The 26,819-nt window shown below is 48.2% G+C and overlaps 1 protein-coding gene across 1 annotated transcript in view; it reads right to left on the bottom strand.

Moving 5' to 3' along the window:
• Window positions 1–26,819, bottom strand: part of mccc2 (methylcrotonyl-CoA carboxylase subunit 2) — a 40,976-nt gene that overhangs the window by 13,650 nt on the left and 507 nt on the right. Inside the window, exons 2-8 of the mRNA XM_065026932.1 lie at window positions 21,947–22,013; window positions 20,683–20,767; window positions 20,438–20,539; window positions 18,365–18,492; window positions 17,932–18,044; window positions 15,246–15,359; window positions 14,864–14,928 (exon numbers count right to left, since the gene is read on the bottom strand). Of these exons, the coding sequence (XP_064883004.1) occupies window positions 14,864–14,928; window positions 15,246–15,359; window positions 17,932–18,044; window positions 18,365–18,492; window positions 20,438–20,539; window positions 20,683–20,767; window positions 21,947–22,013 (674 nt within the window). The remainder of the gene's footprint in view (window positions 1–14,863; window positions 14,929–15,245; window positions 15,360–17,931; window positions 18,045–18,364; window positions 18,493–20,437; window positions 20,540–20,682; window positions 20,768–21,946; window positions 22,014–26,819) is intronic.

Below are 26,819 nucleotides of genomic sequence, written 5' to 3'. Positions count from 1 at the left end.
AGAGTACCCACCATACCCAACTCAGTCCATACAGTACCCACCATACCCAACTCAGTCCATACAGTACCTACCATACCCAACTCAGTCCATACAGTACTTACCATACCTAACTCATACTATATAGTACCTACCACACCCAACTCATACTATATAGTACCTACCACACCCAACTCAGTCCATACAGTACCTACCATACCCAACTCAGTCCATACAGTACCTACCATACAGTACCTACCATACAGTACCCACCATACAGTACCCACCATACAGTACCTACCATACCTAACTCAGTCCATACAGTACCTACCATACCCAACTCAGTCCATACAGTACCTACCATACCCAACTCAGTCCATACAGTACCTACCATACAGTACCTACCATACCCAACTCAGTCCATACAGTACCTACCATACCCAACTCAGTCCATACAGTACCTACCATACCCAACTCAGTCCATACAGTACCTACCATACCCAACTCAGTCCATACAGTACCTACCATACAGTACCCACCATACAATACCTACCATACAGTACCCACCATACAGTACCCACCATACAGTACCTACCATACAGTACCTACCATACAGTACCTACCATACCTAACTCAGTCCATACAGTACCTACCATACCATACAGTACATACAGTACCTACCATACCTAACTCATACCATACAGTACCTACCATACCTAACTCAGTCCATACAGTACCTACCATACCTAACTCATACCATACAGTACCTACCATACCTACCATACAGTACCTACCATACCTAACTCAGTCCATACAGTACCTACCATACAGTACCTACCATACCCAACTCAGTCCATACAGTACCTACCATACCTAACTCAGTCCATACAGTACCTACCATACAGTACCTACCATACCTAACTCATACCATAGAGTACCTACCATTCCTAACTCATACCATACAGTACCTACCATACCATACAGTACATACCATACAGTACCTACCATACCTAACTCAGACCATACAGTACCTACCATACCATACAGTACCTACCATACAGTACCTACCATACCCAACTCAGACCATACAGTACCTACCATACCCAACTCAGTCCATATAGTACCTACCACACCTAACTCAGTCCATACAGTACCTACCATACCATACAGTACATACCATACAGTACCTACCATACCTAACTCAGACCATACAGTACCTACCATACCATACAGTACCTACCATACCCAACTCAGACCATACAGTACCTACCATACCCAACTCAGACCATGCAGTACCTACCATACAGTACCTACCATACCCAACTCAGACCATACAGTACCTACCATACCTAACTCATACCATACAGTACCTACCATACCTACCATACAGTACCTACCATACCTAACTCAGTCCATACAGTACCTACCATACCCAACTCAGTCCATACAGTACCTACCATACCCAACTCAGTCCATACAGTACCTACCATACCCAACTCAGTCCATACAGTACCTACCATACCCAACTCAGTCCATACAGTACCTACCATACAGTACCTACCATACCTAACTCATACCATAGAGTACCTACCATTCCTAACTCATACCATACAGTACCTACCATACCCAACTCAGTCCATATAGTACCTACCACACCTAACTCAGCCCATACAGTACCTACCATACAGTACCTACCATACAGTACCTACCACACCTAACTCAGTCCATACAATACCTACCATACCATACAGTACCTACCATACAGTACCTACCATACCCCACTCAGACCATACAGTACCTACCATACCATACAGTACCTACCATACAGTACCTACCATACCCAACTCAGACCATACAGTACCTACCATACCCAACTCAGACCATGCAGTACCTACCATACAGTACCTACCATACCCAACTCAGACCATACAGTACCTACCATACAGTACCTACCATACCCAACTCAGACCATACAGTACCTACCATACCCAACTCAGTCCATACAGTACCTACCATACCCAACTCAGTCCATACAGTACCTACCATACCTAACTCATACTATATAGTACCTACCACACCCAACTCATACTATATAGTACCTACCACACCCAACTCAGTCCATACAGTACCTACCATACCCAACTCAGTCCATACAGTACCTACCATACAGTACCTACCATACAGTACCCACCATACAGTACCCACCATACAGTACCTACCATACCTAACTCAGTCCATACAGTACCTACCATACCCAACTCAGTCCATACAGTACCTACCATACCCAACTCAGTCCATACAGTACCTACCATACCCAACTCAGTCCATACAGTACCTACCATTCCTAACTCATACCATACAGTACCTACCATACCCAACTCAGTCCATACAGTACCTACCATACAGTACCCACCATACAGTACCTACCATACAGTACCTACCATACAGTACCTACCATACCTAACTCAGTCCATACAGTACCTACCATACCATACAGTACATACAGTAACAACCATACCCAACTCAGTCCATACAGTACCTACCATACCTAACTCAGACCATACAGTACCTACCATACCTAACTCATACCATACAGTACCTACCATACCTAACTCAGTCCATACAGTACCTACCATACCTAACTCATACCATACAGTACCTACCATACCTACCATACAGTACCTACCATACCTAACTCAGTCCATACAGTACCTACCATACAGTACCTACCATACCTAACTCAGTCCATACAGTACCTACCATACCCAACTCAGTCCATACAGTACCTACCATACCTAACTCAGTCCATACAGTACCTACCATACAGTACCTACCATACCTAACTCATACCATAGAGTACCTACCATTCCTAACTCATACCATACAGTACCTACCATACCCAACTCAGTCCATATAGTACCTACCACACCTAACTCAGCCCATACAGTACCTACCATACAGTACCTACCATACAGTACCTACCACACCTAACTCAGTCCATACAGTACCTACCATACCATACAGTACATACCATACAGTACCTACCATACCTAACTCAGACCATACAGTACCTACCATACCATACAGTACCTACCATACAGTACCTACCATACCATACAGTACCTACCATACAGTACCTACCATACCCAACTCAGACCATGCAGTACCTACCATACAGTACCTACCATACCCAACTCAGACCATACAGTACCTACCATACAGTACCTACCATACCCAACTCAGACCATACAGTACCTACCATACCTAACTCATACCATACAGTACCTACCATACCTACCATACAGTACCTACCATACCTAACTCAGTCCATACAGTACCTACCATACCCAACTCAGTCCATACAGTACCTACCATACCCAACTCAGTCCATACAGTACCTACCATACCTAACTCAGTCCATACAGTACCTACCATACAGTACCTACCATACCTAACTCATACCATAGAGTACCTACCATTCCTAACTCATACCATACCCAACTCAGTCCATATAGTACCTACCACACCTAACTCAGCCCATACAGTACCTACCATACAGTACCTACCATACAGTACCTACCACACCTAACTCAGTCCATACAATACCTACCATACCATACAGTACCTACCATACAGTACCTACCATACCCAACTCAGACCATACAGTACCTACCATACCATACAGTACCTACCATACAGTACCTACCATACCCAACTCAGACCATACAGTACCTACCATACCCAACTCAGACCATGCAGTACCTACCATACAGTACCTACCATACCCAACTCAGACCATACAGTACCTACCATACAGTACCTACCATACCCAACTCAGACCATACAGTACCTACCATACCTAACTCATACTATATAGTACCTACCACACCCAACTCATACTATATAGTACCTACCACACCCAACTCAGTCCATACAGTACCTACCATACCCAACTCAGTCCATACAGTACCTACCATACAGTACCTACCATACAGTACCCACCATACAGTACCCACCATACAGTACCTACCATACCTAACTCAGTCCATACAGTACCTACCATACCCAACTCAGTCCATACAGTACCTACCATACCCAACTCAGTCCATACAGTACCTACCATACCCAACTCAGTCCATACAGTACCTACCATTCCTAACTCATACCATACAGTACCTACCATACCCAACTCAGTCCATACAGTACCTACCATACAGTACCCACCATACAGTACCTACCATACAGTACCCACCATACAGTACCTACCATACAGTACCTACCATACCTAACTCAGTCCATACAGTACCTACCATACCATACAGTACATACAGTACCTACCATACCCAACTCATACCATACAGTACCTACCATACCTAACTCATACCATACAGTACCTACCATACCTAACTCAGTCCATACAGTACCTACCATACCTAACTCATACCATACAGTACCTACCATACCTACCATACAGTACCTACCATACCTGACTCAGTCCATACAGTACCTACCATACAGTACCTACCATACCTAACTCAGTCCATACAGTACCTACCATACAGTACCTACCATACCCAACTCAGTCCATACAGTACCTACCATACCTAACTCAGTCCATACAGTACCTACCATACAGTACCTACCATAACTAACTCATACCATAGAGTACCTACCATTCCTAACTCATACCATACAGTACCTACCATACCCAACTCAGTCCATATAGTACCTACCACACCTAACTCAGCCCATACAGTACCTACCATACAGTACCTACCATACAGTACCTACCATACAGTACCTACCACACCTAACTCAGTCCATACAGTACCTACCATACCATACAGTACATACCATACAGTACCTACCATACCTAACTCAGACCATACAGTACCTACCATACCATACAGTACCTACCATACAGTACCTACCATACAGTACCTACCATACAATACCTACCATACAGTACCTACCATACCCAACTCAGACCATACAGTACCTACCATACAGTACCTACAATACAGTACCTACCATACCCAACTCAGACCATACAGTACCTACCATACCCAACTCAGACCATGCAGTACCTACCATACCTACCATACAGCACCTACCATACCTACCATACAGTACCTACCATACAGTACCTACCATACAGTACCTACCATATAGTACCTACCATACCTAACTCAGTCCATACAGTACCTACCATACAGTACCTACCATACAGTACCTACCATACAGTACCTACCATACCCAACTCAGACCATACAGTTCCCTACCATACCCAACTCAGACCATACAGTTCCCTACCATACCCAACTCAGATCATACAGTTCCCTACCATACCCAACTCAGACCATACAGTTCCCTACCATACCCAACTCAGACCATACAGGCATCTATTAATATAACACCTGGTCATCCCCACTGCCTCTGGTCTGGCGGACTCACTAAACACACATACTGCGTTTGTAAATTATGTCCTAGTGTTGGAGGATGCAGGGTAGCCTAGTGTTGGAGGATGCAGGGTAGCGGCAGGGTAGCCTAGTGTTGGAGGATGCAGGGCAGCCTAGTGTTGGAGGATGCAGGGTAGCCTAGTGTTGGAGGATGCAGGGTAGCCTAGTGTTGGAGGATGCAGGGTAGCCTAGTGTTGGAGTATGCAGGGTAGCCTAGTGTTGGAGGATGCAGGGTAGCCTAGTGTTGGAGGATGCAGGGTAGCCTAGTGTTGGAGGATGCAGGGCAGCCTAGTGTTGGAGGATGCAGGGCAGCCTAGTGTTGGAGGATGCAGGGTAGCCTAGTGTTGGAGGATGCAGGGCAGCCTAGTGTTGGAGGATGCAGGGCAGCCTAGTGTTGGAGGATGCAGGGCAGCCTAGTGTTGGAGGATGCAGGGCAGCCTAGTGTTGGAGGATGCAGGGCAGCCTAGTGTTGGAGGATGCAGGGCAGCCTAGTGTTGGAGGATGCAGGGCAGCCTAGTGTTGGAGGATGCAGGGCAGCCTAGTGTTGGAGGATGCAGGGCAGCCTAGTGTTGGAGGATGCAGGGCAGCCTAGTGTTGGAGGATGCAGGGCAGCCTAGTGTTGGAGGATGCAGGGCAGCCTAGTGTTGGAGGATGCAGGGCAGCCTAGTGTTGGAGGATGCAGGGCAGCCTAGTGTTGGAGGATGCAGGGCAGCCTAGTGTTGGAGGATGCAGGGCAGCCTAGTGTTGGAGGATGCAGGGTAGCGGCAGGGTAGCCTAGTGTTGGAGGATGCAGGGTAGCCTAGTGTTGGAGGATGCAGGGTAGCCTAGTGTTGGAGGATGCAGGGTAGCCTAGTGTTGGAGTATGCAGGGTAGCCTAGTGTTGGAGGATGCAGGGTAGCGGCAGGGTAGCCTAGTGTTGGAGGATGCAGGGTAGCGGCAGGGTAGCCTAGTGTTGGAGTATGCAGGGTAGCCTAGTGTTGGAGTATGCAGGGTAGCCTAGTGTTGGAGTATGCAGGGTAGCCTAGTGTTGGAGTATGCAGGGTAGCCTAGTGTTGGAGGATGCAGGGTAGCCTAGTGTTGGAGTATGCAGGGTAGCCTAGTGTTGGAGTATGCAGGGTAGCGGCAGGGTAGCCTAGTGTTGGAGGATGCAGGGTAGCCTAGTGTTGGAGGATGCAGGGTAGCCTAGTGTTGGAGGATGCAGGGTAGCCTAGTGTTGGAGTATGCAGGGTAGCGGCAGGGTAGCCTAGTGTTGGAGGATGCAGGGTAGCCTAGTGTTGGAGGATGCAGGGTAGCCTAGTGTTGGAGGATGCAGGGTAGCCTAGTGTTGGAGGATGCAGGGCAGCCTAGTGTTGGAGGATGCAGGGCAGCCTAGTGTTGGAGGATGCAGGGCAGCCTAGTGTTGGAGGATGCAGGGCAGCCTAGTGTTGGAGGATGCAGGGCAGCCTAGTGTTGGAGGATGCAGGGCAGCCTAGTGTTGGAGGATGCAGGGCAGCCTAGTGTTGGAGGATGCAGGGTAGCCTAGTGTTGGAGGATGCAGGGTAGCGGCAGGGTAGCCTAGTGTTGGAGGATGCAGGGTAGCCTAGTGTTGGAGTATGCAGGGTAGCGGCAGGGTAGCCTAGTGTTGGAGTATGCAGGGTAGCGGCAGGGTAGCCTAGTGTTGGAGTACGCAGGGTAGCCTAGTGTTGGAGTATGCAGGGTAGCGGCAGGGTAGCCTAGTGTTGGAGGATGCAGGGTAGCGGCAGGGTAGCCTAGTGTTGGAGGATGCAGGGTAGCCTAGTGTTGGAGGATGCAGGGCAGCGGCAGGGTAGCCTAGTGTTGGAGGATGCAGGGTAGCGGCAGGGTAGCCTAGTGTTGGAGGATGCAGGGTAGCCTAGTGTTGGAGGATGCAGGGTAGCCTAGTGTTGGAGGATGCAGGGTAGCCTAGTGTTGGAGTATGCAGGGTAGCCTAGTGTTGGAGTATGCAGGGTAGCCTAGTGTTGGAGGATGCAGGGTAGCGGCAGGGTAGCCTAGTGTTGGAGGATGCAGGGTAGCGGCAGGGTAGCCTAGTGTTGGAGGATGCAGGGCAGCCTAGTGTTGGAGGATGCAGGGTAGCGGCAGGGTAGCCTAGTGTTGGAGGATGCAGGGCAGCCTAGTGTTGGAGGATGCAGGGTAGTGGCAGGGTAGCCTAGTGTTAGAGTATGCAGGGTAGCCTAGTGTTGGAGTATGCAGGGTAGCCTAGTGTTGGAGGATGCAGGGTAGCCTAGTGTTGGAGGATGCAGGGTAGCCTAGTGTTGGAGGATGCAGGGTAGCCTAGTGTTGGAGGATGCAGGGTAGCCTAGTGTTGGAGGATGCAGGGTAGCCTAGTGTTGGAGGATGCAGGGTAACCTAGTGTTGGAGGATGCAGGGTAGCCTAGTGTTGGAGGATGCAGGGTAGCCTAGTGTTGGAGGATGCAGGGTAGCCTAGTGTTGGAGGATGCAGGGTAGCCTAGTGTTGGAGGATGCAGGGTAGCCTAGTGTTGGAGGATGCAGGGTAGCCTAGTGTTGGAGGATGCAGGGTAGCCTAGTGTTGGAGGATGCAGGGTAGCCTAGTGTTGGAGGATGCAGGGTAGCGGCAGGGTAGCCTAGTGTTGGAGTATGCAGGGTAGCGGCAGGGTAGCCTAGTGTTGGAGTATGCAGGGTAGCCTAGTGTTGGAGGATGCAGGGTAGCGGCAGGGTAGCCTAGTGTTGGAGGATGCAGGGTAGCCTAGTGTTGGAGGATGCAGGGCAGCCTAGTGTTGGAGGATGCAGGGCAGCCTAGTGTTGGAGGATGCAGGGCAGCCTAGTGTTGGAGGATGCAGGGCAGCCTAGTGTTGGAGGATGCAGGGCAGCCTAGTGTTGGAGGATGCAGGGCAGCCTAGTGTTGGAGGATGCAGGGCAGCCTAGTGTTGGAGGATGCAGGGCAGCCTAGTGTTGGAGGATGCAGGGCAGCCTAGTGTTGGAGGATGCAGGGCAGCCTAGTGTTGGAGGATGCAGGGCAGCCTAGTGTTGGAGGATGCAGGGTAGCCTAGTGTTGGAGGATGCAGGGCAGCCTAGTGTTGGAGGATGCAGGGCAGCCTAGTGTTGGAGGATGCAGGGCAGCCTAGTGTTGGAGGATGCAGGGTAGCCTAGTGTTGGAGGATGCAGGGTAGCCTAGTGTTGGAGGATGCAGGGTAGCCTAGTGTTGGAGGATGCAGGGTAGCCTAGTGTTGGAGGATGCAGGGTAGCCTAGTGTTGGAGGATGCAGGGCAGCCTAGTGTTGGAGGATGCAGGGCAGCCTAGTGTTGGAGGATGCAGGGCAGCCTAGTGTTGGAGTATGCAGGGCAGCCTAGTGTTGGAGGATGCAGGGTAGCGGCAGGGTAGCCTAGTGTTGGAGGATGCAGGGTAGCCTAGTGTTGGAGGATGCAGGGTAGCCTAGTGTTGGAGGATGCAGGGTAGCCTAGTGTTGGAGGATGCAGGGTAGCGGCAGGGTAGCCTAGTGTTGGAGTATGCAGGGTAGCCTAGTGTTGGAGTATGCAGGGTAGCCTAGTGTTGGAGGATGCAGGGTAGCCTAGTGTTGGAGGATGCAGGGTAGCCTAGTGTTGGAGTATGCAGGGTAGCGGCAGGGTAGCCTAGTGTTGGAGGATGCAGGGTAGCATAGTGTTGGAGGATGCAGGGTAGCCTAGTGTTGGAGGATGCAGGGTAGCCTAGTGTTGGAGGATGCAGGGTAGCCTAGTGTTGGAGGATGCAGGGTAGCCTAGTGTTGGAGTATGCAGGGTAGCCTAGTGTTGGAGGATGCAGGGTAGCCTAGTGTTGGAGGATGCAGGGTAGCCTAGTGTTGGAGGATGCAGGGTAGCCTAGTGTTGGAGGATGCAGGGTAGCCTAGTGTTGGAGGATGCAGGGTAGCCTAGTGTTGGAGGATGCAGGGTAGCCTAGTGTTGGAGGATGCAGGGTAGCCTAGTGTTGGAGGATGCAGGGCAGCCTAGTGTTGGAGGATGCAGGGTAGCCTAGTGTTGGAGGATGCAGGGCAGCCTAGTGTTGGAGGATGCAGGGCAGCCTAGTGTTGGAGGATGCAGGGCAGCCTAGTGTTGGAGGATGCAGGGCAGCCTAGTGTTGGAGGATGCAGGGCAGCCTAGTGTTGGAGGATGCAGGGGTAGCCTAGTGTTGGAGGATGCAGGGCAGCCTAGTGTTGGAGGATGCAGGGCAGCCTAGTGTTGGAGGATGCAGGGCAGCCTAGTGTTGGAGGATGCAGGGCAGCCTAGTGTTGGAGGATGCAGGGCAGCCTAGTGTTGGAGGATGCAGGGCAGCCTAGTGTTGGAGGCAGGGTAGCGGCAGGGTAGCCTAGTGTTGGAGGATGCAGGGTAGCCTAGTGTTGGAGGATGCAGGGTAGCCTAGTGTTGGAGGATGCAGGGTAGCCTAGTGTTGGAGGATGCAGGGTAGCGGCAGGGTAGCCTAGTGTTGGAGGATGCAGGGTAGCCTAGTGTTGGAGGATGCAGGGTAGCCTAGTGTTGGAGGATGCAGGGTAGCCTAGTGTTGGAGGATGCAGGGTAGCCTAGTGTTGGAGGATGCAGGGTAGCCTAGTGTTGGAGGATGCAGGGCAGCCTAGTGTTGGAGGATGCAGGGTAGCCTAGTGTTGGAGGATGCAGGGCAGCCTAGTGTTGGAGGATGCAGGGCAGCCTAGTGTTGGAGGATGCAGGGCAGCCTAGTGTTGGAGGATGCAGGGCAGCCTAGTGTTGGAGGATGCAGGGCAGCCTAGTGTTGGAGTATGCAGGGTAGCGGCAGGGTAGCCTAGTGTTGGAGGATGCAGGGTAGCCTAGTGTTGGAGGATGCAGGGTAGCCTAGTGTTGGAGGATGCAGGGTAGCCTAGTGTTGGAGGATGCAGGGCAGCCTAGTGTTGGAGGATGCAGGGCAGCCTAGTGTTGGAGGATGCAGGGCAGCCTAGTGTTGGAGGATGCAGGGCAGCCTAGTGTTGGAGGATGCAGGGCAGCCTAGTGTTGGAGGATGCAGGGTAGCCTAGTGTTGGAGGATGCAGGGTAGCCTAGTGTTGGAGGATGCAGGGTAGCCTAGTGTTGGAGGATGCAGGGTAGCCTAGTGTTGGAGGATGCAGGGTAGCCTAGTGTTGGAGGATGCAGGGTAGCCTAGTGTTGGAGGATGCAGGGTAGCCTAGTGTTGGAGGATGCAGGGCAGCCTAGTGTTGGAGGATGCAGGGTAGCCTAGTGTTGGAGGATGCAGGGCAGCCTAGTGTTGGAGTATGCAGGGCAGCCTAGTGTTGGAGGATGCAGGGCAGCCTAGTGTTGGAGGATGCAGGGCAGCCTAGTGTTGGAGGATGCAGGGCAGCCTAGTGTTGGAGGATGCAGGGCAGCCTAGTGTTGGAGGATGCAGGGCAGCCTAGTGTTGGAGGATGCAGGGCAGCCTAGTGTTGGAGTATGCAGGGTAGGATGCAGGGTAGCCTAGTGTTGGAGGATGCAGGGTAGCCTAGTGTTGGAGGATGCAGGGTAGCCTAGTGTTGGAGGATGCAGGGTAGCCTAGTGTTGGAGGATGCAGGGTAGCGGCAGGGTAGCCTAGTGTTGGAGGATGCAGGGTAGCCTAGTGTTGGAGGATGCAGGGTAGCCTAGTGTTGGAGGATGCAGGGTAGCCTAGTGTTGGAGGATGCAGGGTAGCCTAGTGTTGGAGGATGCAGGGTAGCCTAGTGTTGGAGGATGCAGGGTAGCCTAGTGTTGGAGGATGCAGGGTAGCCTAGTGTTGGAGGATGCCCGTCTGTCCGTAAATACATTTTTAAAATAATAAAATTGTGCCGTCTGGTTTTCTTAATATACGACTCAACTCCAGCCACTTTAATAATGAAAATGTATGTCAAATATATCACTAGACACTTTAAACAATGCTACCTAATATAATGTTTACATACCCTACATTACTCATCTCATATGTATATGTACTGTACTCTATACCATCTACTGCATCTTGATGTAATACATGTATCACTAGCCACTTTAAACTATGCCACTTTTATGTTTACATACCCTACATTACTCATATCATACAGTATGTACTATATATACTGTACTCTATACCATCTACTGCATCTTGCCATCCTTATGTAATACATGTATCACTAGCCACTTTAACTATGCCACTTTGTTTACATACTCATCTCATATGTATATACTGCACTCAATACCATCTACTGTATCATGCCTATGCCGCTCTGTACCATCACTCATTCATATATCTTATGTACATATTCTTTATCCCCTTACACTGTGTATAAGACAGTAGTTTTGGAATTGTTAGTTAGCGTCAGTACAGAGACAAAGTAGAATCTCAATTCAACGGCTCAGACACAAGAGGCATGTGGCAGGGTCTACAGTCAATCACGGACTACAAGAAGAAACCCAGCCCAGTCACGGACCAGGATGTCTTGCTCCCAGGCAGACTAAATAACTTTTTTGCCCGCTTTGAGGACAATACAGTGCCACTGACACGGCCTGCAACGAAAACATGCGGTCTCTCCTTCACTGCAGCCGAGGTGAGTAAGACATTTAAACGTGTTAACCCTCGCAAGGCTGCAGGCCCAGACGGCATCCCCAGCCGCACCCTCAGAGCATGCGCAGACCAGCTGGCCGGTGTGTTTACGGACATATTCAATCAATCCCTATACCAGTCTGCTGTTCCCACATGCTTCAAGAGGGCCACCATTGTTCCTGTTCCCAAGAAAGCTAAGGTAACTGAGCTAAACGACTACCGCCCCGTAGCACTCACTTCCGTCATCATGAAGTGCTTTGAGAGACTAGTCAAGGACCATATCACCTCCACCCTACCTGACACCCTAGACCCACTCCAATTTGCTTACCGCCCAAATAGGTCCACAGACGATGCACTACACACTGCACACTGCCCTAACCCACCTGGACAAGAGGAATACCTATGTGAGAATGCTGTTCATCGACTACAGCTCGGCATTCAACACCATAGTACCCTCCAAGCTCGTCATCAAGCTCGAGACCCTGGGTCTCGACCCCGCCCTGTGCAACTGGGTACTGGACTTCCTGACGGGCCGCCCCCAGGTGGTGAGGGTAGGCAACAACATCTCCTCCCCGCTGATCCTCAACACGGGGGCCCCACAAGGGTGCGTTCTGAGCCCTCTCCTGTACTCCCTGTTCACCCACGACTGCGTGGCCACGCACGCCTCCAACTCAATCATCAAGTTTGCGGACGACACAACAGTGGTAGGCTTGATTACCAACAACGACGAGACGGCCTACAGGGAGGAGGTGAGGGCCCTCGGAGTGTGGTGTCAGGAAAATAACCTCACACTCAACGTCAACAAAACTAAGGAGATGATTGTGGACTTCAGGAACACCCCCCTATCCACATCGATGGAACAGTAGTGGAGAGGGTAGCAAGTTTTAAGTTCCTCGGCATACACATCACAGACAAACTGAATTGGTCCACTCACACTGACAGCGTCGTGAAGAAGGCGCAGCAGCGCCTCTTCAACCTCAGGAGGCTGAAGAAATTCGGCTTGTCACCAAAAGCACTCACAAACTTCTACAGATGCACAATCGAGAGCATCCTGGCGGGCTGTATCACCGCCTGGTACGGCAACTGCTCCGCCCTCAACCGTAAGGCTCTCCAGAGGGTAGTGAGGTCTGCACAACGCATCACCGGGGCAAACTACCTGCCCTCCAGGACACCTACACCACCCGATGTTACAGGAAGGCCATAAAGATCATCAAGGACATCAACCACCCGAACCACTGCCTGTTCACCCCGCTATCATCCAGAAGGCGAGGTCAGTACAGGTGCATCAAAGCTGGGACCGAGAGACTGAAAAACAGCTTCTATCTCAAGGCCATCAGACTGTTAAACAGCCACCACTAACATTGAGTGGCTGCTGCCAACACACTGTCATTGACACTGACCCAACTCCAGCCACTTTAATAATGGGAATTGATGGGAAATGATGTAAATATATCACTAGCCACTTTAAACAATGCTACCTTATATAATGTTACTTACCCTACATTATTCATCTCATATGCATACGTATATACTGTACTCTACATCATCGACTGCATCCTTATGTAATACATGTATCACTAGCCACTTTAACTATGCCACTTTGTTTACTTTGTCTACATTCTCATCTCATATGTATATACTGTACTCAATACCATCTACTGTATGCTGCTCTGTACCATCACTCATTCATATATCCTTATGTACATATTCTTTATCCCCTTACACTGTGTATAAGACAGTAGTTTTGGAATTGTTAGTTAGATTACTCGTTGGTTATTACTGCATTGTCGGAACTAGAAGCACAAGCATTTCGCTACACTCACATTAACATCTGCTAACCATGTGTTATGTGACCATTAACATCTGCTAACCATGTGTATGTGACAAATAAAATTGGATTTGATTTACTTTGAACTTTTACGAACTATGACAATTGAGTACCTTTTCTACCACAGAAAGGACCGATGCTGTATTTGTATTTATTATGGAAAGACAGCAGCTACTCTTTATTATGGATCCCCATTAGTTCCTGCCAAGGCAGCAGCTACTCTTCTTGGGGTTTATTATGGATCCCCATTAGTTCCTGTCAAGGCAGCAGCTACTCTTCCTGGGGTTTATTATGGATCCCCATTAGTTCCTGCCAAGGCAGCAGCTTCTTGGGGTTTATTATGGATCCCCATTAGTTCCTGCCAAGGCAGCAGCTACTCTTCCTGGGGTTTATTATGGATCCCCATTAGTTCCTGCCAAGGCAGCAGCTACTCTTCCTGGGGTTTATTATGGATCCCCATTAGTTCCTGCCAAGGCAGCAGCTACTCTTCCTGGGGTTTATTATGGATCCCCATTACTTCCTGCCAAGACAGCAGATACTCTTCCTGGGGTTTATTATGGTTCCCCATTAGTTCCTGCCAAGGTCATCAGCTACTCTTCCTGGGGTTTATTATGGATCCCCATTAGTTCCTGCCAAGGCAGCAGCTACTCTTCCTGGGGTTTATTATGGATCCCCATTAGTTCCTGCCAAGGCAGCAGCTACTCTTCCTGGGGTTTATTATGGATCCCCATTAGTTCCTGCCAAGGCAGCAGCTACTCTTCCTGGGGTTTATTAGGGATCCCCATTAGTTCCTGCCAAGGCAGCAGCTATTCTTCCTGGGGTTTATTATGGATCCCCATTAGTTCCTGCCAAGGCAGCAGCTACTCTTCCTGGGGTTTATTATGGGTCCCCATTAGTTCCTGCCAAGGCAGCAGCTACTCTTCCTGGGGTTTATTATGGATCCCCATTAGTTCCTGCCAAGGCAGCAGCTACTCTTCCTGGGGTCCAGCAAAATTAAAGCAGTTTATACAATTTTAAAAACATTATAATACATTCACAGATTTCACAACACACTGTGTGCCCTCAGGCCCCTGCTCCACCATGATGTCATACTGCCTGATACCTGCAGTGAAGATCCGCCCCTCCAAGATCCTCAGCAGAGACGGTCTCCCCTGTTGCTGCTTTTACCTGAAAAACAACACAACGCATCAGTTCTACGCAGCAGGGTTGCCACGATACAGCGGGGTTGCCACGATACAGCGGGGTTGCCACGCGATACAGCGGGGTTGCCACGCGATACAGCGGGGTTGCCACGCGATACAGCGGGGTTGCCACGCGATACAGCGGGGTTGCCACGCGATACAGCGGGGTTGCCACGCGATACAGCGGGGTTGCCACGATACAGCGGGGTTGCCACGATACAGCGGGGTTGCCACGATACAGCGGGGTTAAGACACATACTTTTCTAAATGATGAATATCTATAATACGTCATCTAGTCCTCACCAGAGGAGGTCCTCCCAGGAAGATGGTTCCTTGTTTCCTGACGATGATACTCTCATCAGCCATGGCTGGGACATACGCTCCTCCCGCTGTACACGACCCCATAACCACCGCTATCTGGAACAACACATATACAAAACACATACACTGAACAAAAATATATATACAAAACCATTTCTAAGATTTTTACAGTTCATATAAGAAAATCAGTCCATTTAAATTAATTCATCTATTGATTTGCCATGACTGGGCAGGAGTGCCACAAAAAAAAGGCCACTCTCTAAAATGCAGTTTTAACACAACGCCACAGTTTTGAGGGAGTGTGCAATTGGCATGTTGACTATAGAGCTCTTTGCCAGAGAATTACATGTTAATTTCTCTACCATAAGCCGCCTGCAACGTCGTTTTAGAGAATTTTGCAGTATGTCCATCCGGCCTGACAACCATGGACCACGTGTTTGGTGTTGAGTAGGTGAGCAGTTTACTGATGTCAACGTTGTGAACAGAGGGCCCCATGGTGGTGGGGGGGTTATGGTATGGTGGTGGTGGGGTTATGGTATGGTGGTGGTGGGGTTATGGTGGTGGTGGGGTTATGGTATGGTGGAGGTGGGGTTATGGTATGGTGGAGGTGGGGTTATGGTATGGTGGAGGTGGGGTTATGGTATGGTGGTGGTGGGGTTATGGTATGGTGGTGGTGGGGTTATGGTATGGTGGAGGTGGGGTTATGGTATGGTGTTTGCTGATGTCAACATTGTGAACAGAGTGCCCCATGGTGGTGGTGGGGTTATGGTATGGGCAGGCATAAGCTACGGACAACAGACATGGAACTCGATGGCAATTTGAATGCACAGAGATACCGTGGCGAGATCCTGAGGCCCATTGTTGTGCCATTCAGCCACCATCACCTCATGTTTCAGCATGATAATACACGGCCCCATGTCACAAGGATCTGGACACAATTCCTGGAAGCTGAAAATGTCCCAGTTCTTCCATGGCCTGTATACTCACCAGACATGTCACCCATTGAGCATGTTTGGGATGCTCTGGATCGAGGTGTACGACAGCATGTCCCAGTTCTTCCATGGCCTTCATACTCAGACATGTCACCCATTGAGCATGTTTGGGATGCTCTGGATCGAGGTGTACGACAGCATGTCCCAGTTCTTCCATGGCCTTCATACTCAGACATGTCACCCATTGAGCATGTTTGGGATGCTCTGGATCGAGGTGTACGACAGCATGTCCCAGTTCTTCCATGGCCTTCATACTCAGACATGTCACCCATTGAGCATGTTTGGGATGCTCTGGATCGAGGTGTACGACAGCATGTCCCAGTTCTTCCATGGCCTTCATACTCAGACATGTCACCCATTGAGCATGTTTGGGATGCTCTGGATCGAGGTGTACGAAAGCATGTCCCAGTTCCTGCCTAAATCCACCAACTTCTCACAGCCATTGAAGAGGAGTGGGACAACATTCCACAGGCCACAATCAACAGCCTGATCAACTCTATGTGAAGGAGATGTGTCAAGCTGCATGAGGAAAATGGTGGTCACACCAGATACTGACTGGTTTTCTGATCTTCGATGGGGTTGGAGGGCGGAGTCTGGTCACACATTACATCTAGATCTGAATATCCATGGTGCTCAGTACTATGATTGGAAAAGTGAAAATATATCATTCATAGTGATAAACTAATATTGTAACCCATCAGATTATTCTTGATTTAAATCTGTTCTTTACATTTACTAAATAATATATGTGTGAAATTTGTTTTGATTTAGAATGGACCATTATCATGCACCTGTCTTGAAACAGGGGCAGAGGAAAAAAATACATGTCATTTATACACTTAAATAGAGAATGGAGGACACTTTTCCCCGTGGTTCATTTTCCTGCCAGCCAGGTAGGCTATACTCCTGTTTTAAAGAGAAGCAACGTGCTTAATATTAGGAAAGTTGAGAAATAAATATAGTAGGCCTAGCCTATAGAAAGCTGATCCTCCTCTTTTTAGTAGAGGCCATCACTCTGTTTTCTCACACAATCAAAAATCACATGTATTTCAGCACGACAGCTGTAGACCTTACCGTGAAATGCTTACTGACGAGCTTGTTGTATTCGGCGCGTGAGACAAATATAATTCTATTTGATTTTTTATTTGATATTGTATCGTGAGGTCCCTTGGTAATTCCCAGCACTAATTATGGGTCAGACTCTACTCCATCTTTCAAAATATGACCTGTGTAAAAAGGTTGCAGTCTAGTGGTAAAGTTCACAGTGTGTATACTCCTCTCCCCACCGGAGACCGGGGTTCAATCCCCACTCCAACCCTTCAATCAGCCCATATGATTTTGTCTGTTTAAATTGTGTGTAAATATACACTCAAAAATATATTTAAAAAAGAATATACACATTACCTGTGCTATTCATTACCTGTGCTATTCATTACCTGTGCTATTCATTACCTGTGCTATTCCTTACCTGTGCTATTCCTTACCTGTGCTATTCCTTACCTGTGCTATTCCTTACCTGTGCTATTCCTTACCTGTGCTATTCCTTACCTGTGCTATTCCTTACCTGTGCTATTCCTTACCTGTGCTATTCATTACCTGTGCTATTCCTTACCTGTGCTATTCATTACCTGTGCTATTCCTTACCTGTGCTATTCCTTACCTGTGCTATTCCTTACCTGTGCTATTCCGTCTGAGGAGAGGCGAGCCTGGTTGAAGAAGATCCGTCCAAAGTGTTCTCTGTCCGGGAAGACCTCGGCCTGTCTGGGGAGGTTGGCTCCTCCGGAGTCCACTGCAGAGGCACACAATCACAAATCAACCCCTAGTCCCTGACCCCTAGTCCCTGACTCCTAGTCCCTGACCCCTAGTCCCTGACCCCTAGTCCCTGACCCCTAGCCCCTGACCCCTAGCCCCTGACCCCTAGTCCCTGACCCCTAGTCCCTGACCCCTAGTCCCTGACTCCTAGTCCCTGACCCCTAGTCCCTGACCCCTAGTCCCTGACCCCTAGTCCCTCCTGAGTCCACTATAGGAGACAACCACTGGGAGAGTGTTACATACGCACATCAGCTATCCCCATGCTGCCACCAGTATAGAGAAGGAGAGGGCACTCACCCAGGTAGATACATGGCAGGTGGTTCTGCTGAGCGATCTCCTGGGCTCGGAGATGCTTCTTCACTGTGACTGGGTAGTAGGTGCCTCCTTTCACTGTGGCGTCGTTAGCAACAATCACACACTCCACCCTGGAGGGAATGTGGCAGATGACCAATCAGAAGAGTAGATAACAATGAAAGGGGCTGCTGGAACGATAGGCATTAGGTCTGAAACCCACCATCTTCCAGGACCTGTGTCTTCGGTACTCTACAGTACTATACCACGCGTCTACAGTACTCTACAGTGTCTACAGTACTCTACAGTGTCTACAGTACTCTACAGTGTTTACAGTACTCTACAGTGTCTACAGTACTCTACAGTGTCTACAGTACTCTACAGTGTCTACAGTACTCTACAGTACTCTACAGTACTCTCTACAGTGTCTACAGTACTCTACAGTGTCTACAGTACTCTACAGTGTTTACAGTACTCTACAGTGTCTACAGTACTCTACAGTGTTTACAGTACTCTACAGTACTCTACAGTGTCTACAGTGTTTACAGTACTCTACAGTGTCAACAGTGTTTACAGTACTCTACAGTACTCTACAGTGTCTACAGTACTCTACAGTGTTTACAGTACTCTACAGTGTTTACAGTGTCTACAGTACTCTACAGTGTCTACAGTACTCTACAGTGTCTACAGTGTTTACAGTACTCTACAGTGTCAACAGTGTTTACAGTACTCTACAGTACTCTACAGTGTCTACAGTACTCTACAGTGTTTACAGTACTCTACAGTACTCTACAGTGTCTACAGTACTCTACAGTACTCTACAGTACTCTACAGTGTCTACAGTACTCTAGTGTCTACAGTACTCTACAGTGTCTACAGTGTCTACAGTACTCTACAGTGTCTACAGTACTCTACAGTACTCTACAGTACTCTACAGTGTCTACAGTGTCTACAGTACTCTACAGTACTCTACAGTGTCTACAGTACTCTAGTGTCAACAGTGTTTACAGTACTCTACAGTACTCTACAGTGTCTACAGTACTCTACAGTACTCTACAGTGTCTACAGTACTCTACAGTGTCTACAGTACTCTACAGTGTCTACAGTGTCTACAGTACTCTACAGTGTCTACAGTACTCTACAGTGTCTACAGTACTCTACAGTGTCTACAGTACTCTACAGTGTCTACAGTACTCTACAGTGTCTACAGTACTCTACAGTGTTTACAGTACTCTACAGTACTCTACAGTGTCTACAGTGTTTACAGTACTCTACAGTGTCTACAGTACTCTACAGTACTCTACAGTGTCTACAGTACTCTACAGTGCTCTACAGTGTCTACAGTACTCTACAGTACTCTACAGTGTCTACAGTACTCTACAGTGTCTACAGTACTCTACAGTGTCTACAGTGTCTACAGTACTCTACAGTGTCAACAGTGTTTACAGTACTCTACAGTACTCTACAGTGTCTACAGTACTCTACAGTGTTTACAGTACTCTACAGTACTCTACAGTGTCTACAGTGTCTACAGTACTCTACAGTGTCAACAGTGTCTACAGTACTCTAGTGTCTACAGTACTCTACAGTGTCTACAGTACTCTACAGTGTCTACAGTACTCTACAGTGTCTACAGTGTCTACAGTACTCTACAGTGTCAACAGTGTCTACAGTACTCTACAGTGTCTACAGTACTCTACAGTGTCTACAGTACTCTACAGTACTCTACAGTGTCTACAGTGTCTACAGTACTCTACAGTGTCTACAGTACTCTACAGTGTCTACAGTACTCTACAGTACTCTACAGTGTCTACAGTGTCTACAGTACTCTACAGTGTCTACAGTACTCTACAGTACTCTAGTGTCTACAGTACTCTACAGTGTCTACAGTACTCTACAGTGTTTACAGTAATCTACAGTGTTTACAGTAATCAACAGTGTTTACAGTAATCGACAGTGTTTACAGTATTAGTGTTTAGTACTCTACAGTGTCTACAGTGTTTAGTGTCTACAGTAATCTAGTGTTTACAGTAATCTAGTGTTTACAGTAATCAACATTGTTTATAGTAATCTACGCACCCTGAGACTCTGCCAATCCCTGTGATGATGCCTCCTGCTGGAACCTCCTCTTTCCCATAGAGCTCATATGCTGCAAACTGGGAGAATTCCAGGAACGGAGACCTGCGGAGAGAAACACCGTAAAGTATAACCTTGGAACACACAGGATCCCTCAGACCTAGAAACGGCAAAACAAAGTGGTTGCAGAGCCTCTGCAGAGGATAAATCTACAACTAGGTGTTCAGAGAATAGTCCTGTGTGTTTACCCTGGGTCCAGCAGTCTGTCTATGCGTTCTCTGGGGAGGAGCTTCCCTCTGGAGATGTGTAGCTTTCTGGCACGTTCTCCTCCACCTGGTCAACACATTATCAGACAGGCTGGTCAACAGACAGGCTGGTCAACAGACAGGCAGGTCAACAGACAGGCTGGTCAACAGACAGGCTGGTCAACATTATCAGACAGGCAGGTCAACACATTATCAGACAGGCTGGTCAACAGACAGGCTGGTCAACAGACAGGCAGGTCAACACATTATCAGACAGGCAGGTCAACAGACAGGCAGGTCAACAGACAGGCAGGTCAACAGACAGGCTGGTCAACACATTATCAGACAGGCTGGTCAACAGACAGGCTGGTCAACACATTATCAGACAGGCTGGTCAACAGACAGGCTGGTCAACAGACAGGCTGGTCAACAGACAGGCTGGTCAACAGACAGGCTGGTCAACACATTATCAGACAGGCTGGTCAACAGACAGGCTGGTCAACAGACAGGCTGGTCAACAGACAGGCTGGTCAACACATTATCAGACAGGCAGGTCAACAGACAGGCAGGTCAACACATTATCAGACAGGCAGGTCAACAGACAGGCTGGTCAACAGACAGGCTGGTCAACACATTATCAGACAGGCTGGTCAACAGACAGGCTGGTCAACACATTATCAGACAGGCTGGTCAACAGACAGGCAGGTCAACACATTATCAGACAGGCAGGTCAACAGACAGGCTGGTCAACAGACAGGCTGGTCAACACATTATCAGACAGGCTGGTCAACACATTATCAGACAGGCAGGTCAACACATTATCAGACAGGCTGGTCAACAGACAGGCTGGTCAACAGACAGGCAGGTCAACAGACAGGCTGGTCAACACATTATCAGACAGGCAGGTCAACACATTATCAGACAGGCAGGTCAACAGACAGGCAGGTCAACACATTATCAGACAGGCAGGTCAACACATTATCAGACAGGCAGGTCAACAGACAGGCAGGTCAACACATTATCAGACAGGCAGGTCAACAGACAGGCTGGTCCACAGACAGGCTGGTCAACAGACAGGCTGGTCCACAGACAGGCTGGTCCACAGGCTGGTCCACAGACAGCAGGTCAACACATTATCAGACAGGCAGGTCAACACATTATCAGACAGGCAGGTCAACACATTATCAGACAGGCTGTCAACACCACATTACTACATCTGTTAACATTCAAAAGAGTTTTCACATGTGAAGGTGCCAACTTAACTTACCCAATTTGATTTTCTCCGATCTGCCTTTCAACTCATCAACAAGGACTTGCATTCGTTCATAGTTTTCCTGAAAAGATAGATATAAAAATGTCAAATGCCATAGTGTATTAGTGTAGTATGAGTGGGAGCTTCCGGAGCAGGTTATAAACCAGACAAGGACTAGCTAGTATCCTAGCTATTCAAAATCTCTCCTAGTCAGGCCATTCCTCTGTTCCAGCTGTGTGGGGTGTTATTAGAGAAGATACGGTTTGGCTTAGCACAGAGAATATACCCAACCTTAACTTGGCAATACTTCCTCAATTCCCAACTTGGAAGACTACTGTCACGAGAATTTTCAATCCCAATGATGATAACTAAACAATTATTTCAGCTTTGACCAATTCCCCGAGGTTTGTAAGACCCTGGGTTTAATAATAATTAGGCAAAGTTATAACTCACAAAGACACACCAGTAGAAACTCCACCTCCCTTTGGGTGGGCTCTAGTTTTTCCCCGATTACTAACATCATTTCTCATTATGTTCAAGCCATTCCTAACAGTTACTCCCCCTTACCTAAGTTGGGGAGGCCTCTTTCCTGTTGTTTTGTTTCAGAGTTATCACAAGTCGACAGTTCAGTTGGCCTTGAATGTCCTCAACTCTACCCAGCTCATATTGCGAAACAGTAACACAATGGCCTAGTCACACACATTATGGAATTATAACTCTAACACATTTCATACAATTATATGATTTCAGGGTGGAATCATTTAGTCATTACTTTAACCATATAAATTCCTTTATCACCTACCAATGTCTTTTACGTCCATGTTTAGTTGCAGGGGGTTTGAAAATAAACATTATTAAATTAAATAAGCTCTCTCTTTTTAACCACCATCAAGTCTATTTCAAATGTTCTGATCTGGACAGGTGGGTGTCCACCCCAAGGTGTGACCTGTCACCGTGACACCTGTCACCGTGACACCTGTCACCGTGACACCTGTCACCATGACACCTGTCACCATGCCACCTGTCACCATACCACCTGTCACCTGTCACCATGCCACCTGTCACCGTGACACCTGTCACCATGACACCTGTCACCGTGACACCTGTCACAGTGACACCTGTCACCATGACACCTGTCACCATGACACCTGTCACCATGACACCTGTCCAGATCAATGTGAGAACCTTTGAAATAGACTTGATGGTGGCTTACACATTGTTGGATTACTTCATGGAGCATAAACAGTTTTAATTTAATAAGGGAATATTTTCTCAATTCAAAACGAACCACCTGCAACTAGACATGGACATTTAGGGAATTGAAGAAGTATCGCCAAATAGTGGTGTTGTGTGAGATGTGGATCCAATCAGTGTGCCGACCTGTATCGCTTTATCAGAAGCACGTGATCAATGACGACCGAAGCTTTGTTTCGTCGAACAAACACTCGGTTTGATATTGGTTTAGTTTACCTATTTACCATGACGGCCTACAAACACTTGGTTTGATATTGGTTTAGTTTACCTATTTACCATGACGGCCTACCCCAGTTAAACCCGGGCGACGTTGAGCCTAGTTAAATAAAGGTTGAATTCAATAAAAAAAAATGTAAAAAAAGATGAGCATCATGGCAGCAACACTAGGTGGATCCCATCCACACTAAAACTTCCGGTTTTTGGATTTTGCCTTCAAAATAAAAGTCTGCGGTAAAACGCTTTGTATATTATTCTAAATCCATATTTTTTTCACAGCTTTGCATAGTGGAGAATGTTAAAATTATGTTAAATAATATTTATAGCTACATTGGGGGGGATGTATACTGAAAGAGAATTACTACTTTATATAAGATAAAGAATATTATAAGGCGGAGCACATTGAGGAATGGTTGGAGCTTAATGAATGTCAAGAACATAATAGCCTACTGATTGTACGGTTCCTGTTTATTTACTGGTGATATTGTTCACGGAACAATTTTGAAATGTAACGTCATTCTACTGACAGTGTTTGTCTATGGAGATTCCATGGCTGTGTGCTCGATTTTATACACCTGTCAGCAACGGGTGTGGCCGAAATAGCCAAATCCACTCGTTTGAAAGGGTGTCCACATAGTTCATACACTATGTAACTTCATGTTCAAACTCACCTGTTTTGTATTCTAGGGACTCTAGTGAGTAGACTGGAACCTAGTTTTATGGACACCAATCCATTATTCTCCATGTTTTTTTTATTTTACCTTTATTTAACTAGTCAAGTCAGTTAAGAACAAATTCTTATTTTCAATGACGGCCTAGGAACAGTGGGTTAACTGCCTGTTCAGGGGCAGAACGACAGATTTGTACCATGTCAGCACGGGGGCTTGAACTTGCAACCTTCCGGTTACTAGTCCAACACTCTAACCACTAGGCCACCTGCTGGTTACTAGTCCAACACTCTAACCACTAGGCTACCTGCTGGTTACTAGTCCAACACTCTAACCACTAGGCTACCTGCTGGTTACTAGTCCAACACTCTAACCACTAGACTACCTGCTGGTTACTAGTCCAACACTCTAACCACTAGACTACCTGCCTCTAACCACTAGGCTACCTGCTGGTTACTAGTCCAACACTCTAACCACTAGACTACCTGCCTCTAACCACTAGGCTACCTTCCGGTTACTAGTCCAACACTCTAACCACTAGGCTACCCTGCCGCCTCTACACTCTAACCACTAGGCTACCCTGCCGCCTCTACACTCTAACCACTAGGCTACCCTGCCGCCTCTACACTCTAACCACTAGGCTACCCTGCCGCCTCTACACTCTAACCACTAGGCTACCCTGCCGCCTCTACACTCTAACCACTAGGCTACCCTGCCGCCTCTACACTCTAACCACTAGGCTACCCTGCCGCCTCTACACTCTAACCACTAGGCTACCCTGCCGCCTCTACACTCTAACCACTAGGCTACCCTGCCGCCTCTACACTCTAACCACTAGGCTACCCTGCCGCCTCTACACTCTAACCACTAGGCTACCCTGCCGCCTCTACACTCTAACCACTAGGCTACCCTGCCGCCTCTACACTCTAACCACTAGGCTACCCTGCCGCCTCTACACTCTAACCACTAGGCTACCCTGCCGCCTCTACACTCTAACCACTAGGCTACCCTGCCGCCTCTACACTCTAACCACTAGGCTACCCTGCCGCCTCTACACTCTAACCACTAGGCTACCCTGCCGCCTCTACACTCTAACCACTAGGCTACCCTGCCGCCTCTACACTCTAACCACTAGGCTACCCTGCCGCCTCTACACTCTAACCACTAGGCTACCCTGCCGCCTCTACACTCTAACCACTAGGCTACCCTGCCGCCTCTACACTCTAACCACTAGGCTACCCTGCCGCCTCTACACTCTAACCACTAGGCTACCCTGCCGCCTCTACACTCTAACCACTAGGCTACCCTGCCGCCTCTACACTCTAACCACTAGGCTACCCTGCCGCCTCTACACTCTAACCACTAGGCTACCCTGCCGCCTCTACACTCTAACCACTAGGCTACCCTGCCACCTCTACACTCTAACCACTAGGCTACCCTGCCGCCTCTACACTCTAACCACTAGGCTACCCTGCCGCCTCTACACTCTAACCACTAGGCTACCCTGCCGCCTCTACACTCTAACCACTAGGCTACCCTGCCGCCTCTACACTCTAACCACTAGGCTACCCTGCCACCTCTACACTCTAACCACTAGGCTACCCTGCCGCCTCTACACTCTAACCACTAGGCTACCCTGCCGCCTCTACACTCTAACCACTAGGCTACCCTGCCGCCTCTACACTCTAACCACTAGGCTACCCTGCCGCCTCTACACTCTAACCACTAGGCTACCTGCCGCCTCTACACTCTAACCACTAGGCTACCCTGCCACCTCTACACTCTAACCACTAGGCTACCCTGCCGCCTCTACACTCTAACCACTAGGCTACCCTGCCACCTCTACACTCTAACCACTAGGCCACCCTGCCGCCTCTACACTCTAACCACTAGGCTACCTTACCTCCTCTACACTCTAACCACTAGGCTACCCTGCCGCCTCTACACTCTAACCACTAGGCTACCCTGCCGCCTCTACACTCTAACCACTAGGCTACCTTACCTCCTCTACACTCTAACCACTAGGCTACCCTGCCGCCTCTACACTCTAACCACTAGGCTACCCTGCCACCTCTACAGTGCAATATTTATACAATATAGTGTCCAGGGCACCCTACTTTAAGCTGTTAAGGGCCACCAACATTCTGTATTATTCAGAGCCCCGTGAAATGACACCATATATCCATTCTACAGACCCTATTGAGTCACTCCCTACATTACTTTTATTGCGTCACCTAGAATCATTTTTGCTCTATAAACCAAGATTCTGTATTTTATAAACAGTGATTTGCATTGGGGTCATTTGTTTGACCTTGGAACATATTTTAAACACCAACTTGTATGTAACTTTAAAACGAATCACTGTTAATGTTAAATACACTTTTCTTCATATTATTATTACTTTGAGTAAATACACGTTATTGACGCTTTTCTACAATTACCTGGGGGACTTTTAATTTGAAATATTTCCGAAATTCCATGACCCGGAAGTACTTTTTTAAAGCGTTGCTGAGGAGACGCTGTCTGGCCAAAAGCATTTGCCCTTCTCAATGGCTGGTCAACGTTAGCAAGCAAGCTAGCCCTGGTTAATTACAGTACATGTTAGCAAGCTAGCTAGCCCTGGTTAATTACAGTACATGTTAGCAAGCTAGCTAGCCCTGGTTAATTACAGTACATGTGAGCTAGCTGGTGGTACAGGGGGTTGAAACGCATAATGTAAGCAAATGACAATAAGCCAGCTAATTTAGCTG

The sequence above is a fragment of the Oncorhynchus nerka genome, linkage group LG13 (genome assembly GCF_034236695.1).
Source record: "Oncorhynchus nerka isolate Pitt River linkage group LG13, Oner_Uvic_2.0, whole genome shotgun sequence".
Lineage (NCBI taxonomy): Eukaryota > Metazoa > Chordata > Actinopteri > Salmoniformes > Salmonidae > Oncorhynchus > Oncorhynchus nerka.
This window is presented reverse-complemented; position numbering and strand designations above follow the sequence as displayed.